Below are 26187 nucleotides of genomic sequence, written 5' to 3' on the forward strand. Positions count from 1 at the left end.
TTGCACTGCATTTCTTCTTGGTCATTTGAAATATTTATTGGCATTTTAGGACTGGCCATCAAAAAACCAGAATTAAACATTGGTCCTGAATGCAACATTTATAAGCATGCTCTGGCTTATATTTCATTTTACAATCAAATCTGAGAACGAAGAGTTTATCTGAGAAATACAGAAGGGCAACTATCCTAAATCCAGACGCTGTTGGCTTTACGAGCATATTAAGCATCCATTACGTGATGCAAAGTATTTATTGCAAATGGCCTTAGCTACTAAAATGCGTAGCTTCCTTTCATGTTGTGACGAAGTAATTTGAGAGCTCTTTGAGCTGAAAATGTACAGAAAGGTTGCCTACTGACTGTCAGCAGGGAAAACTGCCATCAAATCAATGCATGTAACATTCCTCACAAATTACAAGCAAGGGTGTATGGGGCACTGTGGCGCTTGATCTCTTTCACGACAAATGCCAGATTTTTCTGAATTGAATTCATGTGAAGTTCACTGATACTGGGTCTCCCTTGCTAACAGCATCTTTCCATCTCTTACATCCCTCCCCACACCAGTACTACCTGCTGTATCCCTTTCTGTGTTGACTTCTACTTACAATATTTAAAACTTAAAAAAGTACAAAAACCAGTTTTAAGAAATTTTAAATATCGTAATTTATTTTACTTAATAAAATTCAAGAAGTTTTGAATATTTAATTTCATTTTACTTATAGTGAAATTGGTTTTTTAGTGAAATTAATTTGAAGAAGTGTTGAATATTACTTAGTTTTACTTAAAAATTAATTTTGAAGACCTCTAAATATTGTAATTTTGTTTTATGAATGCAATTCATTTTCGGGAAGTTTTAAATCTTGCATCATTCTTTGAGCTCACTGGTAACTACTTAAGAGTGTCATAAAACCAGGAATGATAGTCCTTTTTCTAGCCCTGACATCCTTTTTTCCTCACCTTAAGAACCTGTCTCCCTTCAGTTTCCCATAAACCCTTATCCCCGTTTATCTTCCTCCCACAAAAACAATCACAGCAAAAAATACACTATTTTTAAAATGAAAAGCTAAAAAACAAACAAACAAAACAACCCCCCAAGCATCTGACTAATCATGAGCAGAACATTTTAATTGAAATCTTGACTCAGGCCTCCGTGGAAGCTCCTCATAACCAGTCCTTACTCACGCTTCAAGGAACCTCCCTGTATTCCACAATTGACCCACATTGTCTTGGGGTTAATCTTAAAGAGGCAAGTGATGTTGCCATCTTAACAGACTGAGTTCAGGAGGAAGTATGGCAGCCTCGTCCTGTGCTGAGTTCGGCAGTGATGAATAAACCGATCTGGTAAATTCGCAGCATGCTCAGTCTCCGCACAGTGCCCCACTTTTCCACAAAGGCTGCTAGTATGTGTTTATTGCCTGGGTTTCAATTCCCACAGGCCGCAGAGCATGGAAGGCCGCACGTAATTCTGTGGCCCTGCCAGCCCCGCACGTTATCATTTAACCGTCGTGCAGCTGAGATTTCCCGAGTAAATTCCTTTCTTTTCTACTACCCCCAAACAGGACACAAGGCATACTAATGAACTCCACCATAGTTTTCCCTCAGCCAATGAGAAGTGTCACTTCATTTGTCATGTCAGTATCTGATTCCAAATGACATTTTAATTTTGCTAAAGGGATTGATGAGAAGTTGCCAAAGAAGAGGGGGAAGCTAACTGAATCCTTGGCCCACAAGAACTCTGCCATCTCAGGTTTTCTGGGCATGGCACCTTCAAAATCAGATGGACAGAGCAACTGACATTACGTTATGACCCCTACGGCTTTAGGTTGACAATTATCTCTATCAGGAAGTTCCTGCAGCCTCCAAGAGAGAACATAGTGGGATTCTCACACTATCATTTTAAAACGTTCTCCTGAGTTCATAGCAAAGACAGGAAAAAGTTACCTTCTTATTTATGTCTCACCTGTTGGCTTCAAAGTTCTCGTACGTTTACCATATCGTTCTGTGTGACGTTCGCACCCGCTCAGTCCATCGGGTAGGGAAACCGAGGCCAGTGGACACTGTTCGTGCCCAACCTGTGTGCCCTCCCGTTCCCCATTCTTGAGCTCACGGAAGTCTTCTTACTCCAAATACTGGTAACCTGAGGGACTTCTCCAGCTGCAGGAATGTGCTTGGTCTTCCCTGGGAAGTGCTGGGGAGTTAATGACTCGGGGGAGAACCCTCAATGAATCATACATAGGGTTTCTGGGTACACTGCGCAGCTTTCAGCCTCCTCACCCCTCAAGGACACCTCTGAGGTCTCTCCAAGGTCCCCAGTGGGACTGAGCCACAGGTGCCCACAGCGGTAACCTGCTGATTAACATACCCCGAATCATCTTCCTTCCCTGTTTCATGTCCTCACTCCCATGCTGGGGTCTCAAAGTACTTGTATCTAAATCCTTGTCTCAGGGTCTGCTTCTGGGGAAGCCCAACCTAAGGCCCTGGAGCACAGAGATTAATATCTGCTCAACACCATGCAGCTACTTAACGGAGAACCAGGGCTGGAACCCAGGACTCTGGACTTCCGGCACATTTACCAGATAAGGCTGCCTCTTGTGACCCAACACCACCTTACAGAACTGGCCCCAGGGCTTCTGGGCAAGAGGAGGACGCCATAGGCTTCTCCTTGCCTTTTAGGAACCCAGTCACCACCACCAGAAGGAGGAAACAGAAAGACAAAGGGTAGTAATTACCTAGCATGACGAAAGGGACTCCCAGGAAGGTGGAATTGTATTTCCCACCAGTAAGATTGATGATGCCGGCCGCAGTGAGAGTGGCCAGGCTTATGGTCACCAGCCCGAGCAGGCCCAGCCAGGGTTTGCTGCGGACGCAGTCCTGCATGGAGCAGCAGAGGATGGCCATGGTGGCCACCAGGATCAAGCTGGTGACCAGGTAGCGTTCTGATACGCGGCTGGTCTTCTGGAAATCTTCCCTCAGTGAGGAGGACGTGTAAGGGTACATTTTGACTTTGCCGTTAGATTTCTGGAACAGTCGGACGGTGTCGCAGAAGCTAGACTCCCACCTCTCTGCCACCATGTCGTTGAGACTGTTGATTGACTGCAGGTAGTAGGTGAGCTGGACGGCCTCTGCGGATTTCACTCGGTCCTTGCTGTGCACGGTGACGCCTCCAAGCTGGTGCCCGTTGTAAACTGCCCTCCCGTCCTTTAAGTGAGTGATCGGGTACGTGATAGCAAAATTGGTCCTGTTGGTGGCCCGAGCATTCTTTAGCTCCTCCAGGACATGCACTATGTCGTCCACGATGCAAGTCTTATCGTTATTCAGGATACATATGTGAGCAAATGTGTAATTAAATCCAGGCCTTGGAACCTGGATCCTGGTCACGGCAGCATGCAACTATGGGGAAAAAATGAGAGTCAGTGTTTATTACCAAAAATAAGACATTACTAAGTGACATTAGCTCTGTGGATTCAAACGTCTCTATTTTTTGTGGGGGAGGGGAAAGGGAGTCACTCATGCCATCTCTAAGCTAAAGAGTTCAAATTAAATGTTATAACCTTACACCAGAAGTGGGTAGTAAGGATGTAAAACACAAATTTGACTAGTGGTCCTCACAGTGTGGTCCCTGGACCAGCAGCATCGGCACCACCTGGGAACTTGTCAGAAATGAAAATTCTCAGACCTGGCAAGTCACAGTCTCTGGGGTGTGGCCAAGGAATCTGGGTTTTCACAAGCCCTCCGGGGGATTCTGATATAGCTAAAGTTTGAGGAGTACCAGCATTATTGCTACATGTTGTGTTTTTTTTTTTTTTTTTTTTTATGCGGTACGCGGGCCTCTCACTGCTGTGGCCTCTCCTGTTGCGGAGCACAGGCTCCAGACGCGCAGGCCTCAGCGGCCATGGCCCACGGGCCCAGCCACTCCGTGGCATGTGGGATCCTCCCGGACCGGGGCACGAACCCGTGTCCCCCGCACCGGCAGGCGGACTCTCCACCACTGTGCCACCAGGGAAGCCCACATGTTGTGTTCTTTATGTGTGATTCAGTTGGTCTATAAATACCTGAAAATCTTATACTGGTCCACCCCAGTATAAGGTCTCCCCCTTGAAAACGTAAAAAGTGAACTAAGGTGCAATTCCAAGTGCACAGGTCCCCTGTAGGCCCATCCCTTGCTGCCAATTTGTAGGGCAGCTAAATGATTTCCCCATTCAGTGTAGTCACTCTGTGACATAAAAGACAAGCGGTTCACCTTGAGGGCCCTTGTATTCTCTGCTTCTGTGGGAACGGAGCTGTAACTGCAGAGCTTGGCTGGGATACATGGCAATCATGCTAAGGGAACACAGTAGGATTTATTCTGCACACCTTGCTCTAAATCAGATTTGCTGTGCCCGGGTTCTGTATGCCTGTGATCCAAGTGCACATGGGAACACAGACACTCATTTAACAGCCCCTGCTACGTGCCAGGCACAGTTCTAGGCCCTTTATTTGGATTAAGTCATTTAATCCTTACAAGAAACTCTAAAGTAGGTACAAATACTAGCCTCATTTTACAGACAAGGAAGCTGAGACACAGAGAAGCCAAGTCACTTGCCCAAGGCCACACAGAGCTGGGCTCTACCAGGCAGTCTGGTTCCAGAACCTGTGCTCCTAGCCCCTCACCATATGCCTCTAGGTTGGCAATACCAGAAGCTAGATGAAGGTTCTTGCTGGCAACTAAATCCTGGTTTTGTGCTTTCACTGCCCCACCTCTAAAAAATTACAAGGGCTCAAGTTCAGATATGTAGGAGCGTGTGTAATCTACAGCCTAAGGTGAGAAAATAAGGCCTTCTCTCTGTGAAATGAGGCCATTAGTGGACATGTAGCTGAGTGTTAAACAAATGAGCACATCTAGGTCCGTGCCTGGCACTGAGAGGGCTCTCCCAAGAGCAGAGCTAGCCATTATTACATACCTGATGAACGAGGAACATTTCACACTTAAAGGGAACAAAAGCCTCACATCCAGAGTTGCCATACTGTTGCTGCGCCGTTATAACTCATAGCCTTCTGAGCGTCTCCATGACCCTGATAGATTTGCTCTTAAATCTGCCGTAGCTGGATTACTTGCTGAGACATTTTCCTGTGCATGCATGTGCCAGGGTGAGTGGGATACTTACTATGTTTTTTGAAAATGTCTGAGGGGCACCAGCTGTCAAAGTCCTCCTTCCTCACATCTCCTCACGGGCCCCAACCCTGAGGTTCAGGAGACACTTCATTGTATCACATTTGGCTGAAATATTTTGAGTCCTTTCCTTCATACACACACACACACACACACACACACACACACACACACACACACGAGTTGATGTCCCAGGGATACCTAGGAGACTGTTTTCACAAAACTCTAACCATATGCTAAATTTTTGTTTTGATGCTTTGGGATTGATGAAGAGCAAAATGTCTTGAATGGTTCTAACACTGAGAGTGTGTTTTCATCCATTCTTCTCTAAGCTTGGCCCAGTGAATTTTGATTAAAAGAACTCCTAACTACAAAAAAAAATCCAAAATATGAAAAGTTACTTTGGAGGAGAGAAGAACCAAGAGGAATTTAAAGACAAGAGAGAGTTAAAAGAAAGACTTTGGGGGAAGGGTTCAGAATAGGCTAGAAAAGGAGTGGTATTGAAAGCATGCATATGTGTAATATTTAGTGCATTGTTTGTTCCCATGAACAGTCTAATAAATCTCCCTTAGAGTGATTACTAAATATGTCAAGAGAAAAAGATTGCCAAATAAGATGGTGCTAAGCCACAGGGCTGAACCCAATTATAGCAAGGGGGTATTTTCCATCCATTCTCTAAGGCGACCATGCCACACTGGGTGGGGAGTTGTAAACTATTTAGTGATCTGCCAACTCTGCCGATCTACTGCTGGGACCCCGTGGGACCACAGACCAAAGAAAGCAGACATGCTGTTAACCCCTGAACCACCAGCTCATAGGAGGGAGGCTTGGAAAATAAGAACCTTACTGAAGTTTGAGAGGGAAGGTTTCTTAACTCTCAGTAACCAGAACTGCTGTGAGATTCACCTGCTTTGAATTTCCGAAGGGAAGGTGGGTAGAACGTGTGTCACTCTTGCTTCTCAGTGGCAGGGAGATGCTGGGTGAAAAAGCAGCCAGAGAAGGGGTGTTGGCTGAGGCCACCCACCTGGCAGGGGGAGTCTACTGGGATTCTACTGTGGGATAAGAGGTGAGAGGATAATGAGAGATACGGGAAAGGAGAATGGAGACTCCCTCCTGGGACTTTTGGGATTACTCAGTTCTGATCTTTGGTTCTTATGCCTACACGTCAAGTACACGCACCGTCTACTCCTGGCTGTCCACAGAGCCACGGGCAGAGACACTGCACGTGCTACTTGGACATCTACCTGTGCGGGGTTTTAGAATGCCTTGATTTACTTTCCTAAAGGAGCCCCACTCAGGACAGCAGAGGCATTAGTAGGTGATCTTAGATTATATTCACAGGAGAAAATGGAAGCCAGAGATCAAAGCTATGCTTTTTTTCTTTTTTTGGTTTATACTCACTTTAAATTTCTGCACTGAAAAAGAAAAGCAACGTGAAAACGAAGACAAGTTAGTTTACAGTGACTTCATCTTTGCCTTTAAATTAATCTTTGCTGTTAGGGGCAGAAGGGGGAAAGAAAGATAGGAAAACATCATAGCATGATACTGAGATGGTGACCAAGACACCTCAGTCCATGAAATGGACAATCTCAATCCCTGTAAGCTTATTATTAGAGACCCTCAGAAAAGACAAGGAGAGGGAAATGACATAAACTAATAGTCCTGACCCTTAATATAGTCTGAATCTGTCATGTGAATCAGAATATGATCCACGTTTCTATAACTATGTATAGATTTTGGATTATTCACTCAACACACATTCAGTAAGTACCATCAAATCTACTGTGTTGTCAAAATAGGATAATTTCCCTGAATTTAGGGTGCTCACACTTACACAAGGAAAATCACATAAGAGATCTGACGTCCAAAACAAAGGGACTATCCTAACAGTAGACAATGCCGAGCGCTCTAGTAAAGCCTAATCCAATGTCGGTCTTGATCACAGTATGTTTATTATTATTGTATTTGCCGCCTAAGAGGCCAAACTGAATGTTAAATTGAGATTCATTCTAGGGCTCTGAACATACTGTTTAAATTGTTAGATTCTTTTCTCTCATCACCTTTCAGGCTAAGGATGATGACAGTAATAGTAACTAGTCTGCTAAGTACTCTCTATATAGTTTTCAAAATTTATTCAATACAAGACTCTATGGACATGGTTAAATCATTATTCCCATTTTATAGCTGGAGCAATTGAGGCCTAGAGAGTCTAGACCAGGGCAACTTTAGAACTTTTGGGGAAGAGTGAAGAATTGTCAGCCCACCTGGTTCAAATGACCGGCCTTGATGTGACTGAACTGTGGGACGGCCACATCTGGGGATCTGGGGTCCATTAAGAGAGACCAGAAATAATCCAAACAGCCAAACTTCATCTTTAGGCAGCAACGGAACATGGCAATGTTAACAGGTAATGAAGGGGATGGGTTTTGAACTTACTGAATTTTCTTACTCTCCATCCAGCCTCTTTAGTTGCCAAATGAAACTTCTAAAACCGGCTTACCAAGAAAAAAGACCGGGGGGCATAATGGAATCCAGTAATAAGTTTTGACTTCAAGTCTGGCTTTTGCTGCTTAGGTAGGAGTGTCGGAGACCCTAGGAATGTCACTCTGCTTCTTCATGTCTCAGATTTTTCAGTAAAAAAAGGAGGTTGGTCTAGCTAATCTCCACGGACAACTTGGTTCTAACATGACATGATTCGAAGATGAGTGACACCCACAAAGTATACAATCAGATCCTCAGTGAGAGAAAGTTAACTTCATAAATATCAATCTGAGATTTATTACAGCTGCTTGAAGTATGCTTTTCCAACACACTGAAGTTCTTTTTAGGTCAGTGACAGATCTGATAGTAGATGAAACCCAGAAAGAAAACCACAGGATAGGGAAAATAGGTTTACTGGAAAAAAAAAAAAAAAAAGATTCCCTTCTCTGAGTGATTTCCCGTGCTGGGGAGGTACTGGCTCTGTCTTCTGCCAGAGCCTGGGACAAAGCCAGTGTGGGCTGCTGGTCACGACAGGCCAGAGTCTAATTTCCTCTCTGCCTCTCCTTGGCACACTCAGATCTTCCTCAGAAGACAGCAGGGGCACCTTGTAGAGGAGAGTACAGAAGGGAACTGGGAGGAAGGAAGTGTCTGCTCCTGACTGGTAATTAACATAGGAAAAATACCTGTGGGTTCAGAGAGCTTTTACGAAACCTTCCAGCTCTTTTTATATTTGTTTCTTGTTGAAAAAGGGGAGAGAGAAGGCAGGAAGGCCATTCTGCCAGGCAGGGCAATTAACACCTCAAGCTGTCCCCCAGCAAGCTCAGCTGTCCCGGGAGGCTCAGAGGAGGTGGGGGGTCCCTGGGGGGATCAGTCTGATGGCACCACCTTTATCAGCTGCCTTCCTTTCCTTATCTCACCTTCCCGCCCCCTCCTTCTGCCACTCCCAAATAAGCTGCACACATGGAAACAATTTAAAAGGGGAGCTTATTGGTTTGCCTTTCTAACCTATATCATTTGCCCCCAAATATTACCTTCAAAGTGACGCTAAATCAAAATTGCTTTAAAATGCTTTCAAGGAATATCTGGTTTTCAATCCCCGAATGAAGTGTTTTCTTCACTGAGTCCGTCCAAATTCCAGGCCTTGATCAGGGTCTATATTCTGCCACTGTAAGTGCGTAGGAACTGACTGGCAAGGTATCCTCACCCAGGACACAGGAAAGCACCTTGAAGTGGATGGATCTGGTCTCTGCAGTTCATCAATTACGCTAGCTCCCTCGGTGTTATGTTCTGTCTCTGCATGATCTCACTCTCACCCACTCTCTTTCCTCTTCTTTTAATAGAAGTGTATTACATCAGAACATCAGTCTCAAGTTGGGGATTGTTACTGTGATTCATTTGTAGTGCAGCCAAAAGCAAGTTAGTCATGCCTTAATAAGTGGACAGAAATATCATTCTGCCTTTGAAACATAGCATGTTCGGAGGACACCAAATTTAAGCTGTGGATATAGCTAAACAAGTGACTATCCACACGCTTTCTTTACACACAGGTGCCTGGTGTCATGCTGACCTGCTCCAGTGACCAAAAAAACAAATGGTTACCTTTGTCAGTACTGCAGTGCCAGTGCAGGTCTGGGAGAGTGGAATGTTTCTGTTTTTCTCCTTGCTTGACCGGTGGTAAACACTGTGTTGCGGGTGCTGACACTAGAAGCCCCACATTATAATTCCCCAAACAGGTTGTTTGTCTTTGCAGCCTTGACTGAAAAGACATTGCAGCTTTGGATTAGAAGCAAATAAATCTGCGATTTTCGAAACAAAATATAGTAATGACGAAGGAAAAGGCAATTGCAATATCTCATTGCAACTTTTGCCTGATTCCACGTTGGTCTGGATGAGACAGAATGCAATGAACCACAGGTTCAATACTCTCTTTTTTCCTGTAGTCTGGGAGAAAATTTGACTTGCTCTTGATTACCAAAAAAAAAAAAAAAAAAATTCCTTGATATGAAGACTCCTGGAAATCTGTAAAGTTAAACTTTCTGATTAGAGTGGTTATTTTTGAATCCTGCTGTCCTCACTTGACTTTCATGGTCAAGCTTAAACTCTGCTTGAGCAAGTTTGTGGGTCATGAGTTTTGCTAGGTAACTAAGAGAACAGGATGCTCTCAGAAATGGAAGAATATTAAAGCTGACTGGCTAAGAGGCAAAGAGAAGTCCCAAGGAGCCAAACGCCTGGGGAACTGGCAACAACCGTTTTAAGATTTGGTCAAGAGACCACAAATAACTATGCAAGGGGACAGAAAAAATAAAAAAAGGATACCGAGGACATCTAGGTCTGGAGAACAACTGTGAACCTAAGTGGGAAAAGCACTGGATCAGGAGTCAGAAGACTTCAGTTTGAGTCCTTGTTCTGGGTCTTGCTGGCCACATGAGTTAGAGATAAATAAAGAATGAACTTTTGAAAACACATACCATGCCACTTCCCTGCCCTAAAGTCTCCAGTGGTTCCTCATCGTGCTGAGAGCAAAAACCCAAGTCCTGACTGTAGCCAACAAGATGATCCATTGCCCTTGGCACTTTCTATGGATTCCTGTCTCACCGTGCCCTAGTCACACTGCCCGTCTTTGTCATGATTCTGCCTGGAATGTCTTTCCTTCAGATAGCCTTACTTCCTTCACTTCGCTGCTCAAATGTAATCATCTTCCCTGACTCCACCCCCAAGTTAAAAAATAGCATCCCTCGTCATCACCATCATCTTTGCTTGTTTTAAGTTTTTCACGGCACCAATTGTGATATGGTATTACATTATATGTAATATATACGTATTTGTTTCTTTATTCTGCTGTCCCCACTAGAATATGTGTTTTACCATGCTGGAGTGTTTGTCTCTTTGGTCTGCTTCTACATCTCCATTACTTAGTTCCTGAAACATATACTCAGTAGTTATGGAGTAAACACATGACTGTAATAATCTTGTGAGTGAATGGATTTTAGTCTGTCTCATGGGCATGATGAGGGCCAATGAGGTGATAGACGTGCACGCATATTGTAAACTCTAGAGGGCTACACAAACGTAGTTCTTATTCAGCAGGGAAGCATGGAGTGGTTAGTATCTTGCAGCTGTCCAGACACAACCCTACAATTGATTCCTGATTCTCCTGGAGCCCGTGGTCTTTCCCACGATTTGGCAACATCTTGTGCTGTAGTGGGAGGGACATGGGTTATGAGGTCAGAATGCCACCAGTTCAAATCCTGCTGCTTAGTGCTAGCTTTCAGGGCGTAGACAGCTGCCCCTATCTCCTTACCACTTCAGTGCACACCAGCCCTATTTCCAGCCTGATGTGGAAATAATGAAGCATTAACGTACTATCTCAATCCCAAGCAGCCTGGATCGATGACTAAAAACAGTTTGTGTATAAATAGCCCAGCTCCCTTGTCCCCAAGGTGGGCTGACTCTGCAACGTGTGTTCATCATTGGCTCCTGGAGTTGCCCAGTGGGATTAGGCCCCAGTTGCCCACAGAGTAACCAGCTTGACAATGTCCCCATAACTTACTTCTTCCCTTCCCCGTCTCATGTTGCCATTCTCTTACCAGTGCTTCCTGGGGTTGTCTTCCAAATATACTACTTGCATCAGTTCCTTGACTCTGCGTCAACTTTAGGGGGAACCCAAACTAAGACAGTTACTTCAGGCATTTAATTCAGTTTCATTATCTGTAAAATGGGGATAAACCTGACCTCATAGGGTCATTATGAAGATCAAGTGTGATAACATAAAAAAGGTGTGTGGTCTGGCATTTAATATTGGGTTAAACCATATGAAATTTCCACTTCTATAGGTAAAAGAGTGGTTCAGTTTTGGCAATTTTATGTGGATCACCTAACTGACCTTCAGCGAGGATCTGTTCTTTCCCCTTTTAGCCCCTCCTCCTTTCCAAGAGTCCTGCCAGAACTCCCCTGGGAGGAGGGGGTCACAGACAATTTTATTTGGTTTCCAAGGACCAGTTTGGTGGTACCAGGACAGGCTTTTAGGAAAAAGACAACAGTTTGGGGCTAGAATATCCACTCATTCCCTTTTCCACGAGCAAAACTGAGACTTGCAGATACTGTGGCCATGAGTCCCTGCATGCAACTGGAGTGCACACTTTTAGCAGTTTTCAGCTTAAGGGAAAAAAATGCCATATAACCCACATCGCTGAACTATTTGGAACTGCAAATAATTGATAACAATATTAAATCTACAAAATTATGAACAAGCGTCTTCATCAGATGAGCTCTTTGGCAATTTTTTTTCCTTCAGAGGATTCACTAAGTTTGTAATGGGCACTGAGCAAGGAAAACGTTCCGCCTGATGACATGGCGGCGGCACTCCTGAGTGGTGGACCGTGAGCTTTATAAGAGCGAGTACTTGATTTAATTCATAAAAGAGTGTGTTACCTGATTTTCTTCCTGGAAATGTTTTTTTTTTTTTCTGTTTCCCAAACTACTGACCTTACAAAGCTACTGACCTTAAAAATCACAGGAGTGTCTCAGCTGCTGCCCTCCTTTTCCAGATCTGAAAAGAAGTCTTACAGAGCAAATGGTCAAGGCCATGATAGTTTCTGTGATTCAGCTTGCTAGGGCCTTGATCTTTCTGGGAGGTGCCAATGTTGGTGGCCTCATGTGGCGTGGAGAACACAGACTGCCTGGACTCAATTGCCAGCTGTGGCTCTTAGTAGCTATGTGATTCTGAACACTAAGCTGTTACTTAATAGCTCTTTCTGTGCCTCAGCTTCCTCATCAGTAAAATGGGGTCAATCATAGTACCTATCTCCTTAGGATTGTTGGAGGATAAGTGAGAAATTGAATGGAAACTGCTCCATATAGTCTCTGACACACAAGTGTTACCCAGGAAAGGTTTGTTAGCAAAAAAACCAAAATGAACAAACAAAAAACCCCCTTTCTATCCTCTGTTTTGCCTTGTCCCCCTTAATTTTTTTCTTTTACCCATAGAACTTCCTCAGTGTTTCTTGAAAAGTATCTTCAGTGAAACGTAAAGGTGACAGATGTTTGCTCACATCTTTACTAGAGACTAAAGGGTAAATGGGGTTAATAGCATGCATCAATACACATAATTGAAGAGAAGAGCTGGACTGTATGTGTTTACAAGTTGCACTCGCTAATTCCAGAATAAGCTCCCAGTCTGAAACCATTCCACCTTTTTCAGGTTAGCTGCCCAGTTAGATTACTGTGCACATCCGACTAGGAAGGGGACTATGGTGTGGGCGAAAGAAGGAAACTAAAAGGTGTTAACTGCCCATGAAGGGTTGGGCTTTGTCCAGAGAATGCTGCATCTATCATCTCATTCAGTCCTCACAGCAGTTCGGGAGAGGTCGATGTTACACTGCATTTACAGGTGAGGAAACTGAGCCGCAAGGAACTTAACTTGCCCACGGTCACAAATTTAGTAAGTGGATCAGCCCAGATTTAAATCTTGGGCTCATAAGATTGTCTCCCAATGGGGTTTTTTTTGGCACAGTAAAGACTTTACCCCTTCATCTGTGTGCTTTGGCCATTTGGATATTGATAAACTTGTTTTGGGGTGTTAGGCTTAAGCATGGTCAAGCCACAGAATGACATGGTTAGGGGCAGTTATGAATTAAAAGTGGTGACGACGTAGCAAAATCAAGGGGTCAAACGTGACAAAGCAGCCTAGGGGAAGCAGCAAGACTCTGACCTGTAGTGAACAGTGAGACCCAGCAAATGCCAGATATCTATGATAGAGACCTCAGAGAGAAGCTACAATCTCATTACTAGTGACAAGCACATGCCACTAGCTGGAGATGCCAAAAACAGATGTATGAAGACAAGCCTTTCATCGGTCCAGATAGCATCCTTTGCATCTTGTATGTTTTCTGTGTGACTCTCCCCCCCACCCCCTATACACACACGCAGAAGGAAAAAGAAAAAAATACGTTATAGAACATATTTGTGAAAAGGGCTGGCAATTTGGGGATTTATTGCAAAACATCAGATTTAAGTTGGGGGTGTACAGGATTTGGGTATCACTCCTCCACAAAGGCAGTTTAACATTAGAATATAAATGCTCCATGAGGGCAGGGCCTCTGCTTCACTCCGTACTGTATGGTACATAGAGGAAGCCCAACAAAGCCGTGCTGACTGAACCTTCAGTGTTTGTTCCTTCTTGCTGATTTATATTTTCTCTGGTGACATTGAATGATACTTCATTTGTACCCAAAGGCTACTGTTCTACCTGCATATCATTTCCATCTTAAATAAACAGATGACATTGAATTTAGTCCTGTCACTTACACACTGCAGACAAATGGCTGACCTCATTAGACAAATGGATATGGTTAGAATATAATGTAAAAAATGTAAGAGCAGAGAAACAATTTAGGTAGGAGATTGGGTACTGAAATAATTATGTGTTATGCTTAATTATAGAGTAGTTTGAATTTTTTCTAGTGTTTTTGTTTGTTGGAGGGGAAAAGTTTTCTTTTAAATACAGAAGAGTTTAGAGACTAACATAAAAACTCCCATGTACCTATATCCAATGTCATGTCTGTTTCTGGCCCTGATGTTAATGCTGTTCATGTAGGTGACCATATAATTTATCATGCAAACTGGAACACTTTGAAAGTGCAAGAGGGCACTAGTAATTTCACAGGAATACCAGGCATAGAGTGGGACCATCATAAGCAAAGTAGGATGTTCTCCCTATCTATGGGGGTCTCAGAGGAGGTAAGCACTGATGTGACTTCATCCATTTATGCCTCACAATGGGCATGAGATGGCAGTCCTTTGGTTTGCAGACCCATCACTGCTGATGGAACCTAGATTGTTGCAGGTGATGCTATCCTGTCATCAGACAGGCCTCTGGGAAAGGAATCTGGAGAAACTCCTTCCGTCTCTAACTACTTCCAACCACACCTACCTTCCCACCATTGCAACTTCCTTCCATGTCAAGGCTCTGATGTTTTGCAAGGTTCAGCTCTCACATAGCCTAGTTCTGTTCACTCCTGCAGAGGTGGATTGCATCCATAGTACCCTTAGAACATTCCATCTTCCTGCCCTGAGCACACTGGCCTTGCTGGAATTGACAGATAGCTTCCCCTTGGTTGTCTTACTGACATGTGGCTTCGTCCAGCCAGGAGCCAAGGTTGCTTTCCATGTCCAAAGGTGTCACTCTGGGTCATCCTGTCTTGCTTTAAGGCCGACAGTGGCGCTCAGACTTGGCTGATGAAATTTTTCAAGGCTCGCAGATGTGAAGACTGTGATGGGTCTCAGGCAGATGGGAGGCCAGAGCATTTGTGCTTCGTTGGGAGTTAGAGGTCATACAGAGAAAGTCTTAGGCATTTCATCACCAGTTAAAGCAGTGAACCATCTACTCAACATGTACTAGGTGTCTATACTATGCTGGGCATTAATATAAGCCCTGGGGAGATAAAGAATATTGACATAGTTTTACCCTCAATAAACTTAAGAGTATTGTAGAGGGACTTTAGGCAGGTTGTCAGAATTGGTTAGCACAGGCGAACCACAGAGTGAAGTAAAGTGCTACAGTTCTATAATAGGAGTAAAGGGGGAGTACACGGAGTCTAGTATGTTGGTGTGTGTGTGTGTGTGTGTGTGTAGCAGTGGGGGTACAATGAAATACAAAGTTGGAGAGGAGACGGGCCAGATGAGGGAGGATTTTCACATTCAACAAATATGTATTGGTAACTATTAGAAAATCTTACATCAAGCCATGTGAACAAGATAGGTATGGCTCTGCCCTCACAGAGCATTCAAACTATGAGAGATACAAACAAGCAAAGAGGCAACTACAAAATCTGCATGGAGTTCTAAGATGGGAGAAATACTGGATATTAAGGGAAGGGCACCTACACCAACCTTGCTGGTACCAGGGAAGTCTTCTTCTTGAGGAAGTGACTTCTAAATTAGCACCTGAAGAATGAGAATAAATTAACCACAGGCAGAGGCTTGGCATGGGTTCTGGAACTGGTGGGGAGAGTATATCAGGTGGAGGCTACAGCATGGGCAAACTCGAGGCACAAAATGGGTGTCGGGGAAAAGGAAGTGATTCAGGCTGGTCCGGGAACTGAGAGGAAAGCTAAAGAGGCAAGCGAGGTCCAAGCCACATGAAGCCTTGTCTGCTGAGCCTGGAAGACAGGCTTTGTCCTGTCGGCACTTGGGAGCCAGTGAAGGGTTTCAAACAGAGAATGAGGTGATCAGAACTGTGTCTTAGGAAGATCACTCTGTCTGCAACATGGTAGCTAGAATGGGAAAACTGGAGAGTGGAGGCGGGGAACTGGACTAAAATATTAATGCAGTAACTAGTTCATTGGTGAAATGAAGATCTGAACCATAGTGAGTAGTCATACTGGCTTGAAGGAGGCAGAAGGTTGATGTCTCTACCTTTTTACAGATTTGGACAGCTTAGCCCAGGGAGTAAGTCAGGTAGGAGAAGCCGATGACAACTTTTAAATCTGCAGTACTGATTAATCACTGGAACTGCATTTCCTAGGTTTGGGTCTTAATGTGTCGTCTATCAACTGCATGTTTATAGAGGTGCAGGTCTAGCCGATGTGTGGCCTTGCACTTTTCTGTGTGTATGATTGTAAAGACCATACAAGTGCAGAAGTTCTTGGCCAGTTGCTTCAAGTTCCTCTGTAGCAGATGTGGTTGGCACCTTGTTCATGTCCTCCAGCCCTTAGCTCTTGAGAATATACCTACCTAACCTTGAATCCCAGTGCCCACCCCTCTTTGTCAGAGAGCCCACTTTGCCATCTGCTTGGCAGGCCAAAAGTTCTGGGGAATTAACGTCCCCTGGGAGCAGACCTCAAGCAATGACAGATGGGAGTTGGCATCGAAATACCCAGCTCCCTCCCCATGGGTGGGATTACTCATGGGTGAGTGTGTTTTAAACTGGTTCCCAGAGCTTCCCCAGTGGGTTGTGCTCTAGTTGCCCACAGCTTTGGTCTGCTTGATCACATACCCTTTGAGGCTCCTTCCCCTTTGTCTCACTGCCCTGCATCCCTTCTGGTTGCCCTTCAACTCCCAAATAAACTACCTTTACTTGATTTCTTATTTTAAGATCTGCTTCTGGGGAAACCCAAACTAAGATGTCTAATAACACTCAAAGCCTCTGGAATTAGAGTTTCCTAGTATCCTCAAAATACTAAAGCATTCTAAAACCAACCCCCCAGTTTCTTGTGTATTCAAGTAATGGTTACGTCAAAACTCAACCCTTAGGGAGTAAATTTATGATCTTTTGAGCTTCTCTTCATATTGTCTTTTGATGGTGGACACATTTCTTTGATGTTGCCAACTTGCATACAGTAGGTATGCAGCAAATATTCCTCAAGTGGCTCTGATATGTTCATGAATGTCAATGTCCGGATGCTACCAACAGCACTTCTCCCTCATTTGGGGTAGAGTCCATTCTCTTCATTAAGGTTTATAGCTAATCACATGTTGGGTCCAGGGTATATTGGTGACAAGAATGCACGGTAACCCCTCAAGAAAGGATTAGGCCTACATCCTGCCAGGAGTGAACTGTGAGATGACATGATCTCTCATCTTTCTTGCTGATGGTAAAGGAAGCAGGCATTTCTTTGGCTTTTCTTTATTTGAAAAAAAAAGACACTCAGAGACACAGTTAGCAGCCTCTTTGCATGCTTCTGGAACATCTCAGCAGGTAAGGTCTCAGGCTTCAGTGTCCTCTGTTGACAGCAAGTGCTGGAATGTCGCCCATGTTGGATGAGAGTCCCTGTCTTTACATTTCTGGATTTCTGCTGTTATGGTGGTAGGTGTGTGGGAGAGACAGCTGGTGTGTTCACTGGATTCCTTCCCAGGCAGTGGTGTGCCCAGGGAGTACGTGCTGCCAGTACAGGTGCTGAAAGTCTGCATGATGATGGTGTGTCAGATGTCAGTAAAACTGAGCTGATTTGCCTGCCAAGATTCAGACTGCTTTTCTTCATGTCGGTACTCACCACTGTTGGATGCTCTGCTGGGATGGTGGTCTAACGCTTCCACCTTATTAATGGGGTCACTGAATAGAATGTGTATGTGTGTACAGTGTTCATTATTGAGGTGTAACCTGTATATAGAAAAGTGCACAAATCTTAAGTGTACAGCTCAATGAATTTTATATGTACGTACCTATATAAACATCGCCTGGATCAAGACACAGAACATCTACTGCACCCAGGAGGCCCCCTTGTGTCCTTTCTGGTCAATACCCCTACAACCCCCAGGGGAAGGTTATTCTGACTTCTATCAACATTGATTAGCTTTGCTTATTCTTGAGTTTGTGGTAAATGGAATCATGCAGTATGTATAGCTAACCCTTGAACAACACAGGTTTGAACTGTGTGGGTCCACTTACATTCGGGTTTTTTTCAGTAAGTATATTCTACAGTACTACATGATCTGTGGTTGGTTAATCTGTGGATGTAGAACCACGAATCCGGGGGGCCAAACTGTAAAGTTATATATGGATTTTCAATTGTGCGGAGGGTCGGCATCCCTAACCCCTGTGTTGTTCAAAGGTCAGCTGTACTCTTTTGTGTCTGCCTTCTTTTTTTTTTTGCAGTATGTGAGCCTCTCACTGTTGTGGCCTCTCCTGTTGCGGAGAACAGGCTCCAGACGCACAGGCTCAGTGGCCATGGCTCACGGGCCCAGCCACTCCGCGGCACGTGGGATCTTCCCAGACTGGGGCACGAACCCGTGTCCCCTGCATCGGCAGGCGGACTCTCAACCACTGCGCCACCAGGGAAGCCCTGTCTGCCTTCTTTTACTCAGCCCATGGCCTCTGAGATTCATCCCTGTTGTGCTTATCTATAGCTCGTATTTTAATTCTTGCTGCATAGTATTTCATTGCATGAACATACCACAGTGTATTTTTTCATTCTCTTATCGGTGGACGTTTTGGGTTGTTATCAATAAAACCGCGATGGGCATTCTTGTACAAGTCCTTTTGTGGACATCTGTACTCATTTCTGTCAGGTATATGCAGTGGTGTGTTGGTAAATGTGTAACAGTAAGTTCTCTAACAAAAATAGCTCTGACTTGTACGATTTGTAAATACCGCCACCATGACCAATTCCAAGCTACCAAGGGCATGTGGGTTAGGAAGAGATGTGCCCAATCAGCTTTCAGGAGCCAGTGGGAGCCAGTCTCAGCATGCCACTGGGTACAGAGACCAGGAGTGGAATTTCAGAATCAGAGAGTAGGCATATATTTGGTTTAAGTTTTCCAAAGTGATTGTACAGTTTTACATTCCCGCCATCAATGTATGAGGGTTCCAGTTGCCCCATATCCTCAGCAACACTTGGTATTATCCGTCTTTAAAATGTTTACCATTCTGGTGGGTGTGTACTGGTACCTGATTTTGGTTTAATGTGCATTTCCATGATGCCTGAAGCTTAGCACCTTTGCATATGCTCATTAGCCATCTGGCTATCCTCTTTTCCAAAGTGCCTGTCCAAGCTGTTTGTCCCTTTGGTTATTGGGTTGTTGGGTCTTTTCTTTATTGATTTTTAAGAGAATATGTAAGTTCAAGACAAGTGGGGCTGGCTTGTAAAGAAAGCCAAAAAGAAGAGCTCCAGAGGCAGCCTGGCATGCTGAACAGAGCCTGACATTGGGGCCACACAGACTTGTGATCATATCCAGCCAAACTGGTGACTACCTGATAACACTGAGCATATCCCCTTCTTGAGCTTCAGTTTCCACACCATCAAAATGGGCTTACTATCTAGAGTGCTGTTGGTTTCTGAATGGGACAATGTAGATGGAGTGCCTGGCAGAGGAACACATCACAGGTTCTTAGTAAATGTTGGAGCCTCGCCCCATCTCAATCAGAATCACCTGTGAGCTTCTAGTCACGAGGCACATGATGGTTTTAATGCCTAGAAATCCCATATTCTTCCTGGCTGTCTAGTGGTGTCTTGTCATAAAGCTACCGCCTGTCTCATGATGTGAGGGCTTTATTCTTTGTGAGAAGTAGCATTTCTCTTTTCGTGGGAGGCATGATGGCAAGGTTTCCTAAGCATGATATTTTGCAGTGCCTTATCTGATGTGAGGCAGGAAGGATCTGCAGGGCACTTTTTAGAGCCATGTTCTCTGTTTAGGGGGAGAAGCTGCTGCAGAGCAGGACTAATAAGAAAGTGAGGCTGCTTTGGAAAGGGCTGCTGAGTGAGCAGCCTAGTTGTGGTCCCCAGCCCTCCCTCCTGGGAGTTGGGACTTGTGAGGAGCGATGGACTCAGCTCAGGCATCACCCCCTCCAGGAAGCCTGCCCTGGAAATGCAGACAAGGTCCTCTCTGGTCCCCTGCGTGTGGACACATCTGTCTCATCACCTGCCATATCATAAGGACATCTTTCAGCTCTCTGAGTCTTATTCTTTGTTATATCCCCACTCCCAGCACAGTGCAGGCACACAGTACTTAAGAAAGAAACGTTCTGGACAAGCCAACACACTCTTGCCCAATCGCCTTGGCATCACCAGCATGCTTTAAACAGCTTCCACTTGCATGGCCTAAAGCCTAGTTAAATATTGAGAAGTGATCAAGCAAAAGAACTAGGTAGTTCTCAAATACTCGGGGTGGGGGGCGGGGGGGAAAGCAAAACAAACAAAAAGGCAAACAGACAAGCAAGAGGTACCAGAACACGTGGGGAATGATGATTGCTACAATGAGTATATGTACTTTTATGTCTAAAAGTAAAGATGCTGTGACAATTTAAACACAAAACAAAACAGCACTGTAATGCTTTTCCAGCCCAGCTCTCAAGGGAATACACAGGCAGTTATTAATATAGGCAGTTCTAGAAAGAATAGGACATTGGAATTTGGACTAAGGAGATTTTTAAATTCTGAGTCTATTATTTCCTCTCCCCTTTTCCATGCTGAAGTAGCTTTATCAGAATCAATATAAAGCAGCCTGCAGATCTCAAAGTTAGTTCGGGTTCATTTAAGAAATGGATGAGCCTAGGCATTACTCTGTTACCTTGTAAATAACATAGCTAGTAGAAAGCTGAGACATAAACACAGAAGTATCCCTGTAAATGTCACCTTAGTGTTTCCCATCTCACATTAACCACTTAAATCATTGTTACAGTCTGTAGTGTGCTTATTATATGTTATGAGGTGCTTCTGCACTATTATAATGGATATCGGTGAGCTTTGTAACTTCTCTTTTTAAGTTAAAAAAGGGGCAAAAATGTCTTTAATGGGGAAAACAGAAATGCTAAAGAACAGACCATTTTGAGATGGAAACGTCTTCATGGTGCTTTGCACACAGCTTTATGAAGAGAGATCCCAATAGGCAGCAAGCAGCTCTCAGTGGGGAAACCCCAGATTGTGTTTATGAGCTGGAGACTGGTGGCATCGGCGGGTCACCCTGAAAAAGATAAACCACTAGCCATCGGCTACTTCTGACTTGAAGCTCTGAGGGCATGGTGCACGGCCCCAGAAGCCCTTCTATGGAATCTGGGGGCTTATTAGCAGTGAGCACTGACTGCGGAGGCTCCGTTGCGCCTGCTGGCCTGGTGACCCAGGAGATGCGGTGGTGGTGGCGAGGGCAGGGGGCGGGCAGGAGCAAGCTTTTGGATGGATTCCAGAAAGCAGCCTCAGCAACCCCAAAGGAAAGACCTGTTCAGAGGAAAACGGGAACAGCATCTGCGTGGATTTGGGAGAAAGGTTGGGAGGGGCTTCCAGAATATGCGGAGGGGCCAACGGCAGTAAACACAAGGAATTTCACGTTGTTCGCAAAGCCTTTAGCCTCCTGAAGAGTTGTTTGTATAAATCCTTCACAATTTGGGGTTAACAGAAAGTTGCTGTTGTCGTTGGTTTTTTTTTTTAATTGAAGTACAGTTGATTTACAATGTTGTGTTAATTTCTGCTGTCATCGTTTTTATTTTTAATACATTTATTTATTTATTTATTTGTGGCTGCGTTGGGTCTCTTGCTGTGTGCGGGTTTTCTCTAGTTGGGGTGAGTGGGGGCTACTCTGAATTGTGGTGCACGGGCTTCTCATTGCGGTGGCTTCTCTTGTTGTGGAGCACGGGCTCTAGGCGCGTGGGCTTCAGTAGTTGTGGCGCGCGGGCTCTGGAGCGCAGGCTCAGTAGTTGTAGCACACGGGCTTAGTTGCTCCGCGGCATGTGGGATCTTCCCGGACCAGGGCTCGAACCCCTGTGCCCTGCATTGGCAGGCAGACCCTCAACCACTGAGCCACCAGGGAAGTCCCTGTCGTTCTTTTTAAATAAGCTGAAGTTATGTTTGGATGGCACAGACGAACTAAGGTTTTATTTTCATTTAAAAAATATATGTTCAGACAAGCCATGGGAAGACAGCTAGGTTGCAAGGATAATGGCTTTACACGTTTTAACTCAGAGTCTTACAGTTTTACTCAACATAAAACAAATGCAAGAGGAAGGGCTACCTCCCTAATTTATCCTGGCTGCCTCTCTGCTGCCTCCTCGTCATCCTCTGTGGTTCCAGCACGACTGGACTGAAAACCTGTGAGGTTTCCCCTGCACTTCCCGCCTCCTCAGTCGGAGCCAGCTGCTCTCAACCCTGCCCATGTGAACCACCTGTGGAACTCTATAAACTCAGATGCCTGGGCTCCCCCTCACACCTTTAAATCAGAATCTCTTGGCAAGGGCTCAGGTATCTGTATTTGAAAAAGCTTCCCAGGGGCCTACAAACACAGCCAAGGTTGACAAATCCTTGAATCATTCATCACATCCTGTGGATTCTACCTCCAGAATCTCTCAAATCCATCCTCTCGTGCTCCATTTCCATTGCTCCTGATTTGGTTCTAGCCCTTATAATCCATCTGGATGACAGAAACAGGTTCCTAACTCATCTTTTCTGCTTTTAGTCAATCCTCTAAATTGCCACCAGATTTATTTTTCTAGAACACAAATCCAAACCTGTCATCCCTCTGCTTTAAGTCCTCCAATGGCTCCGCTCAGAATGAATGATGGAGCTCGTTTATTTCTTAGATGATGATGGACAACAGCTGCTCCTCATCCTAGGCAGGCGTTCTCTTAGCTTAAAATGTTTTCTTTTTAACTTTTTATTTTAAAGTAATTTAAGACTCACAAGAAGTTGTACATAGAGTTCAGAGTTCCCACGTGTCTATCACTCAGCTTCCCCGTAATGATAATATCATACATAACCATAGTACATGATAAAAAGCATGAAACTGACTTGGTACACTCCTGTTAACTCAACTACAGGCCTTGTTTGGATTTCACTGGTTTCTACGTGCACTCTTTGTGTGTCTGTGTGTGTGTGTAATACTATGACAGTTTACCACATGAGCTTAATCAATGCGGTTTCAAAAGGATCTCTTTTTCTATGTAGCAGTGGTTCTCAAGTCTGGTTGCACATTAGAATTTCCTGGGGGAGTTTTAAAAAGTACCCATGACTGGCCCTGCTCTAGGCCATGCTTTAGTCCAGCATTTCTCAGACTTTAATATGTACACAGATCAATTGGGGATCTTGTAACAATACAGATTCAGATCTTGTAGGTCTGGGTGGAGCCTGGGTGGAGTCTGCTGTCCTAATAAGGTCCCAGGGGACGCTGCTGTTGCTGCTGCTGCCAGTGTGAGGACCACATTTGGAGTGGGCCACCCTGTTGTCAGACCAGTGGAATGAGAATCTATGGGTGTGAGACCATGTAGCCAGGGTTGAGGACCACTGAGATACGTGATGGAATTCTAAGGCCGTGTTACCCTTGGAGATCACACCATCCCAACCTCTCTTTGAACCATTCTAGGTCATTTCAGTCTCCTCTGATGAGCCATCCAGATGCCAAACAACTCTTGGAGTTAAGAAATCCTTGCTTCTATATAATCCATATTCTTCTGAAATGTAAATGTAGCCAGTGTGAGCTCTCTCAGCTTGCCTCTCACTTCCACTTTAATTTCTTCCCTATACTTTTGCCCATCTTGAGACAAAAGGGAGGAAGAGACTGTCTCTTCACTCTCATACCCAAATTCCAGAGACTGTTTCCAGTTTACCACCTAGTCTCTTCATTCCCTTGTCAATTAGCCTCCAAGCCCATAGATATTATAATGACAGACGCTCACTTTCTTCAGCACTTGACAAGACTTTCAGCTACTGACCTTGTTTTCTGTCTTGCAGAGAAAACCCCAAGCCATCAGATGGAAATTACCCTCAACTTGCTGCCACCGTATCTCTAAAAATACCCACATCCATTCATTTCTATCCTCCCTGTCCTGTGAAAATCAAGGCCATGACCCTTCCTCTCTCTAAGATCAATTGCTTCCATTGGGTTCTGGCTTTCCTTTCCTTCTTCCTAGTATTGTTTATCCCCTCTTCTCCCATGTCCTCAAACTTTTTCTACTAGTTCCTTCCCATGAGCTTTGAAATAGGCTTATGTCTTTCCCATGTTAAAAAAGGCCTCATTGACCCCGCTTCCCTTCCAACTTCTGCCATAGCTTCCCTTCTTTAAGAAGCTCTTTACATACGCTGTCTCCAACTACACTTGAAAGAGTGATTCACGCTTGCTAACTTCATTTCCTCACCTCCCACTCACTTCTCAAACCACTCCATTCTGGACTGTATCCCAGCACTCAACCAAAAGTCCACAATGACTTCTAAGCAGGTAAATCCAATGACTACTTTTCAGTCCTCATTTTTTTGAACTCTCAGCAGATACACACAGTTAAGTCAAAATAGTACTTTAAACATATCTAAGATGGTTAGGCATTTTTGAGATTTTCGTGGGAATCCAATAGGTTCCTTTAAGGCATGGGCATGGTTTCTTCACTGCTGCATCCTTGATTATGTGCCTGGCAAACAAAGGTGCTCAATATGTGTGGTTTGACCAAAACCCTCCCTCTCTCCCATGATGAATTCCATGACACAATTTTTTCCTCTCCTCCTACCTCTCAACCTGGTTTTCCAGTGTCTACCTAACTGACTTCTCTACCTTTACCTACGTTGTAAATTTGATACTACTCAAGATTCTATCTCTGGCACTTCTGATCTCGTCACATTCATTAACTCTTCTCGGGCAATGAGTTCCATCTGCATGGTTTGGCTTGTCATTTTTATGCTGACCAATCCCCAGTTCACATCAGTGCCTCACCTCTCTTCCAAACTCCATATCTGAATTTCCATCTGCCTCCTGATGATTTGCAAATACATATTATGGCAATATTTCAACTGGCATATATCCAACAGCTGAATCTTTTCTTCCAAATTTGTTCTTCTATCTGTTTCCTGTTATGGTTAACATCCTTCTCCTCTTTCTACTTACCCAGGTGGGAAACTTCTAAGCCGACTTCACCCTTTTCCCTTTGTTTACTCACAGATCCAGGGAACCTCAAATCCTATTGATACCATCTCCCTATTTTGGGGATAGTATTTTCAGTCTATATTCTGAAGCACATCAGTTCCTTGGGTTGTTAATAAGGGTCATCAAAAAAGTAAAAAGTATTCATGATCAAATAAATTTCAGAAATGCTGAACTGGATAGAGTTAAATAGATTTCTTTACAGAGGAGCTTTTAAAAGCCTTTGATATGCTAATGTGCATTCAATGTGGGGCTACTACATGCATTGTTTCCCAAAGTTATTTGGTCACAGAAGCCAATTTTCTTTGCCGCATCACAGGAAATTTTTACTAAAGCACATTTTGGAAAATGGTGGTCTAATTTAGCCCCCATCTTTTCTCCTTCGGCAGCTTTTCTCCTCAAAGCCTCTTGCTTACAAACTTACATAAGTCTCCTCGGTGGAGGAGGGGATCTCCCCCTCTCCAGTATCTTGCCTCTCCAACTTAACCTCTATACTTTTATAAGAACTGTCGTTATAAAATTTGGGTCATGACTCTCCCCAGAGTATTAGACACCCTGGCCCTTACTTCTGTCCATGTCATCCAAATCCTTACTGATTTTCTGCCTCCTTGTTCTATCAATTACTAACAGAGGAATGTTGAAGTCTCTAGCTGTAATAGTGGGTTTGTCTATTTCTCCTTTCAGTTCTATCAGTTCTTGCCTCATGTATTTTAATACTCTGTTTGTTAGGTGTATATGTGTTTAGGATTGTTATGTCTTCTTGCAGAATTAATCCTTTTATCATTTTGTAATGCCCCTCTTTATTCCTGATAATTTTCCTTGTTCTGAAGTCAGCCATATCTTAAATTAATAATAGCTTTCTTTTGCTTAGTGTTAGCATGGTACATCTTTCTCTATCCCTTCATTTTTAACCTATCTGAGTCTTTATATATAAAGTGGGTTCCTTGTAGGCAACACAGAGTTGGGTCTTGTTTTCTCTTGATCCACTTTGATAGTCACTGCCTTTTAATTGGTATATACCATTATACCATTCATGTTTTAAGTAACTACTGATATGGTTGGATTAATATCTACCATAGTTGTAAGTATTCTCTATTTGTTGCATTTGTTGTTTTTCTAAAAAAATTTTAGTGGTTGCCCTAGCCCCTACAATATATATCAATACCTAATCTAAGTTCACCTTCAGATAATACTGTAATGCTTCATATGTAGTAGAGTTGTAACACAGTAGTT

The 26187-nt window shown here is 44.0% G+C and overlaps 1 protein-coding gene across 1 annotated transcript in view; it reads right to left on the reverse strand.

Annotated features, from left to right (window-relative positions):
- The window catches only part of PTCHD1 (patched domain containing 1), a 53794-nt gene that overhangs the window by 12958 nt on the left and 14649 nt on the right, over positions 1-26187 (reverse strand). The window contains exon 3 of the mRNA XM_060087756.1: positions 2726-3386. Within this exon, the coding sequence (XP_059943739.1) occupies positions 2726-3386 (661 nt within the window). The remainder of the gene's footprint in view (positions 1-2725; positions 3387-26187) is intronic.

Source organism: Mesoplodon densirostris, chromosome X (genome assembly GCF_025265405.1).
Source record: "Mesoplodon densirostris isolate mMesDen1 chromosome X, mMesDen1 primary haplotype, whole genome shotgun sequence".
In the NCBI taxonomy this organism is placed as follows: domain Eukaryota; kingdom Metazoa; phylum Chordata; class Mammalia; order Artiodactyla; family Ziphiidae; genus Mesoplodon; species Mesoplodon densirostris.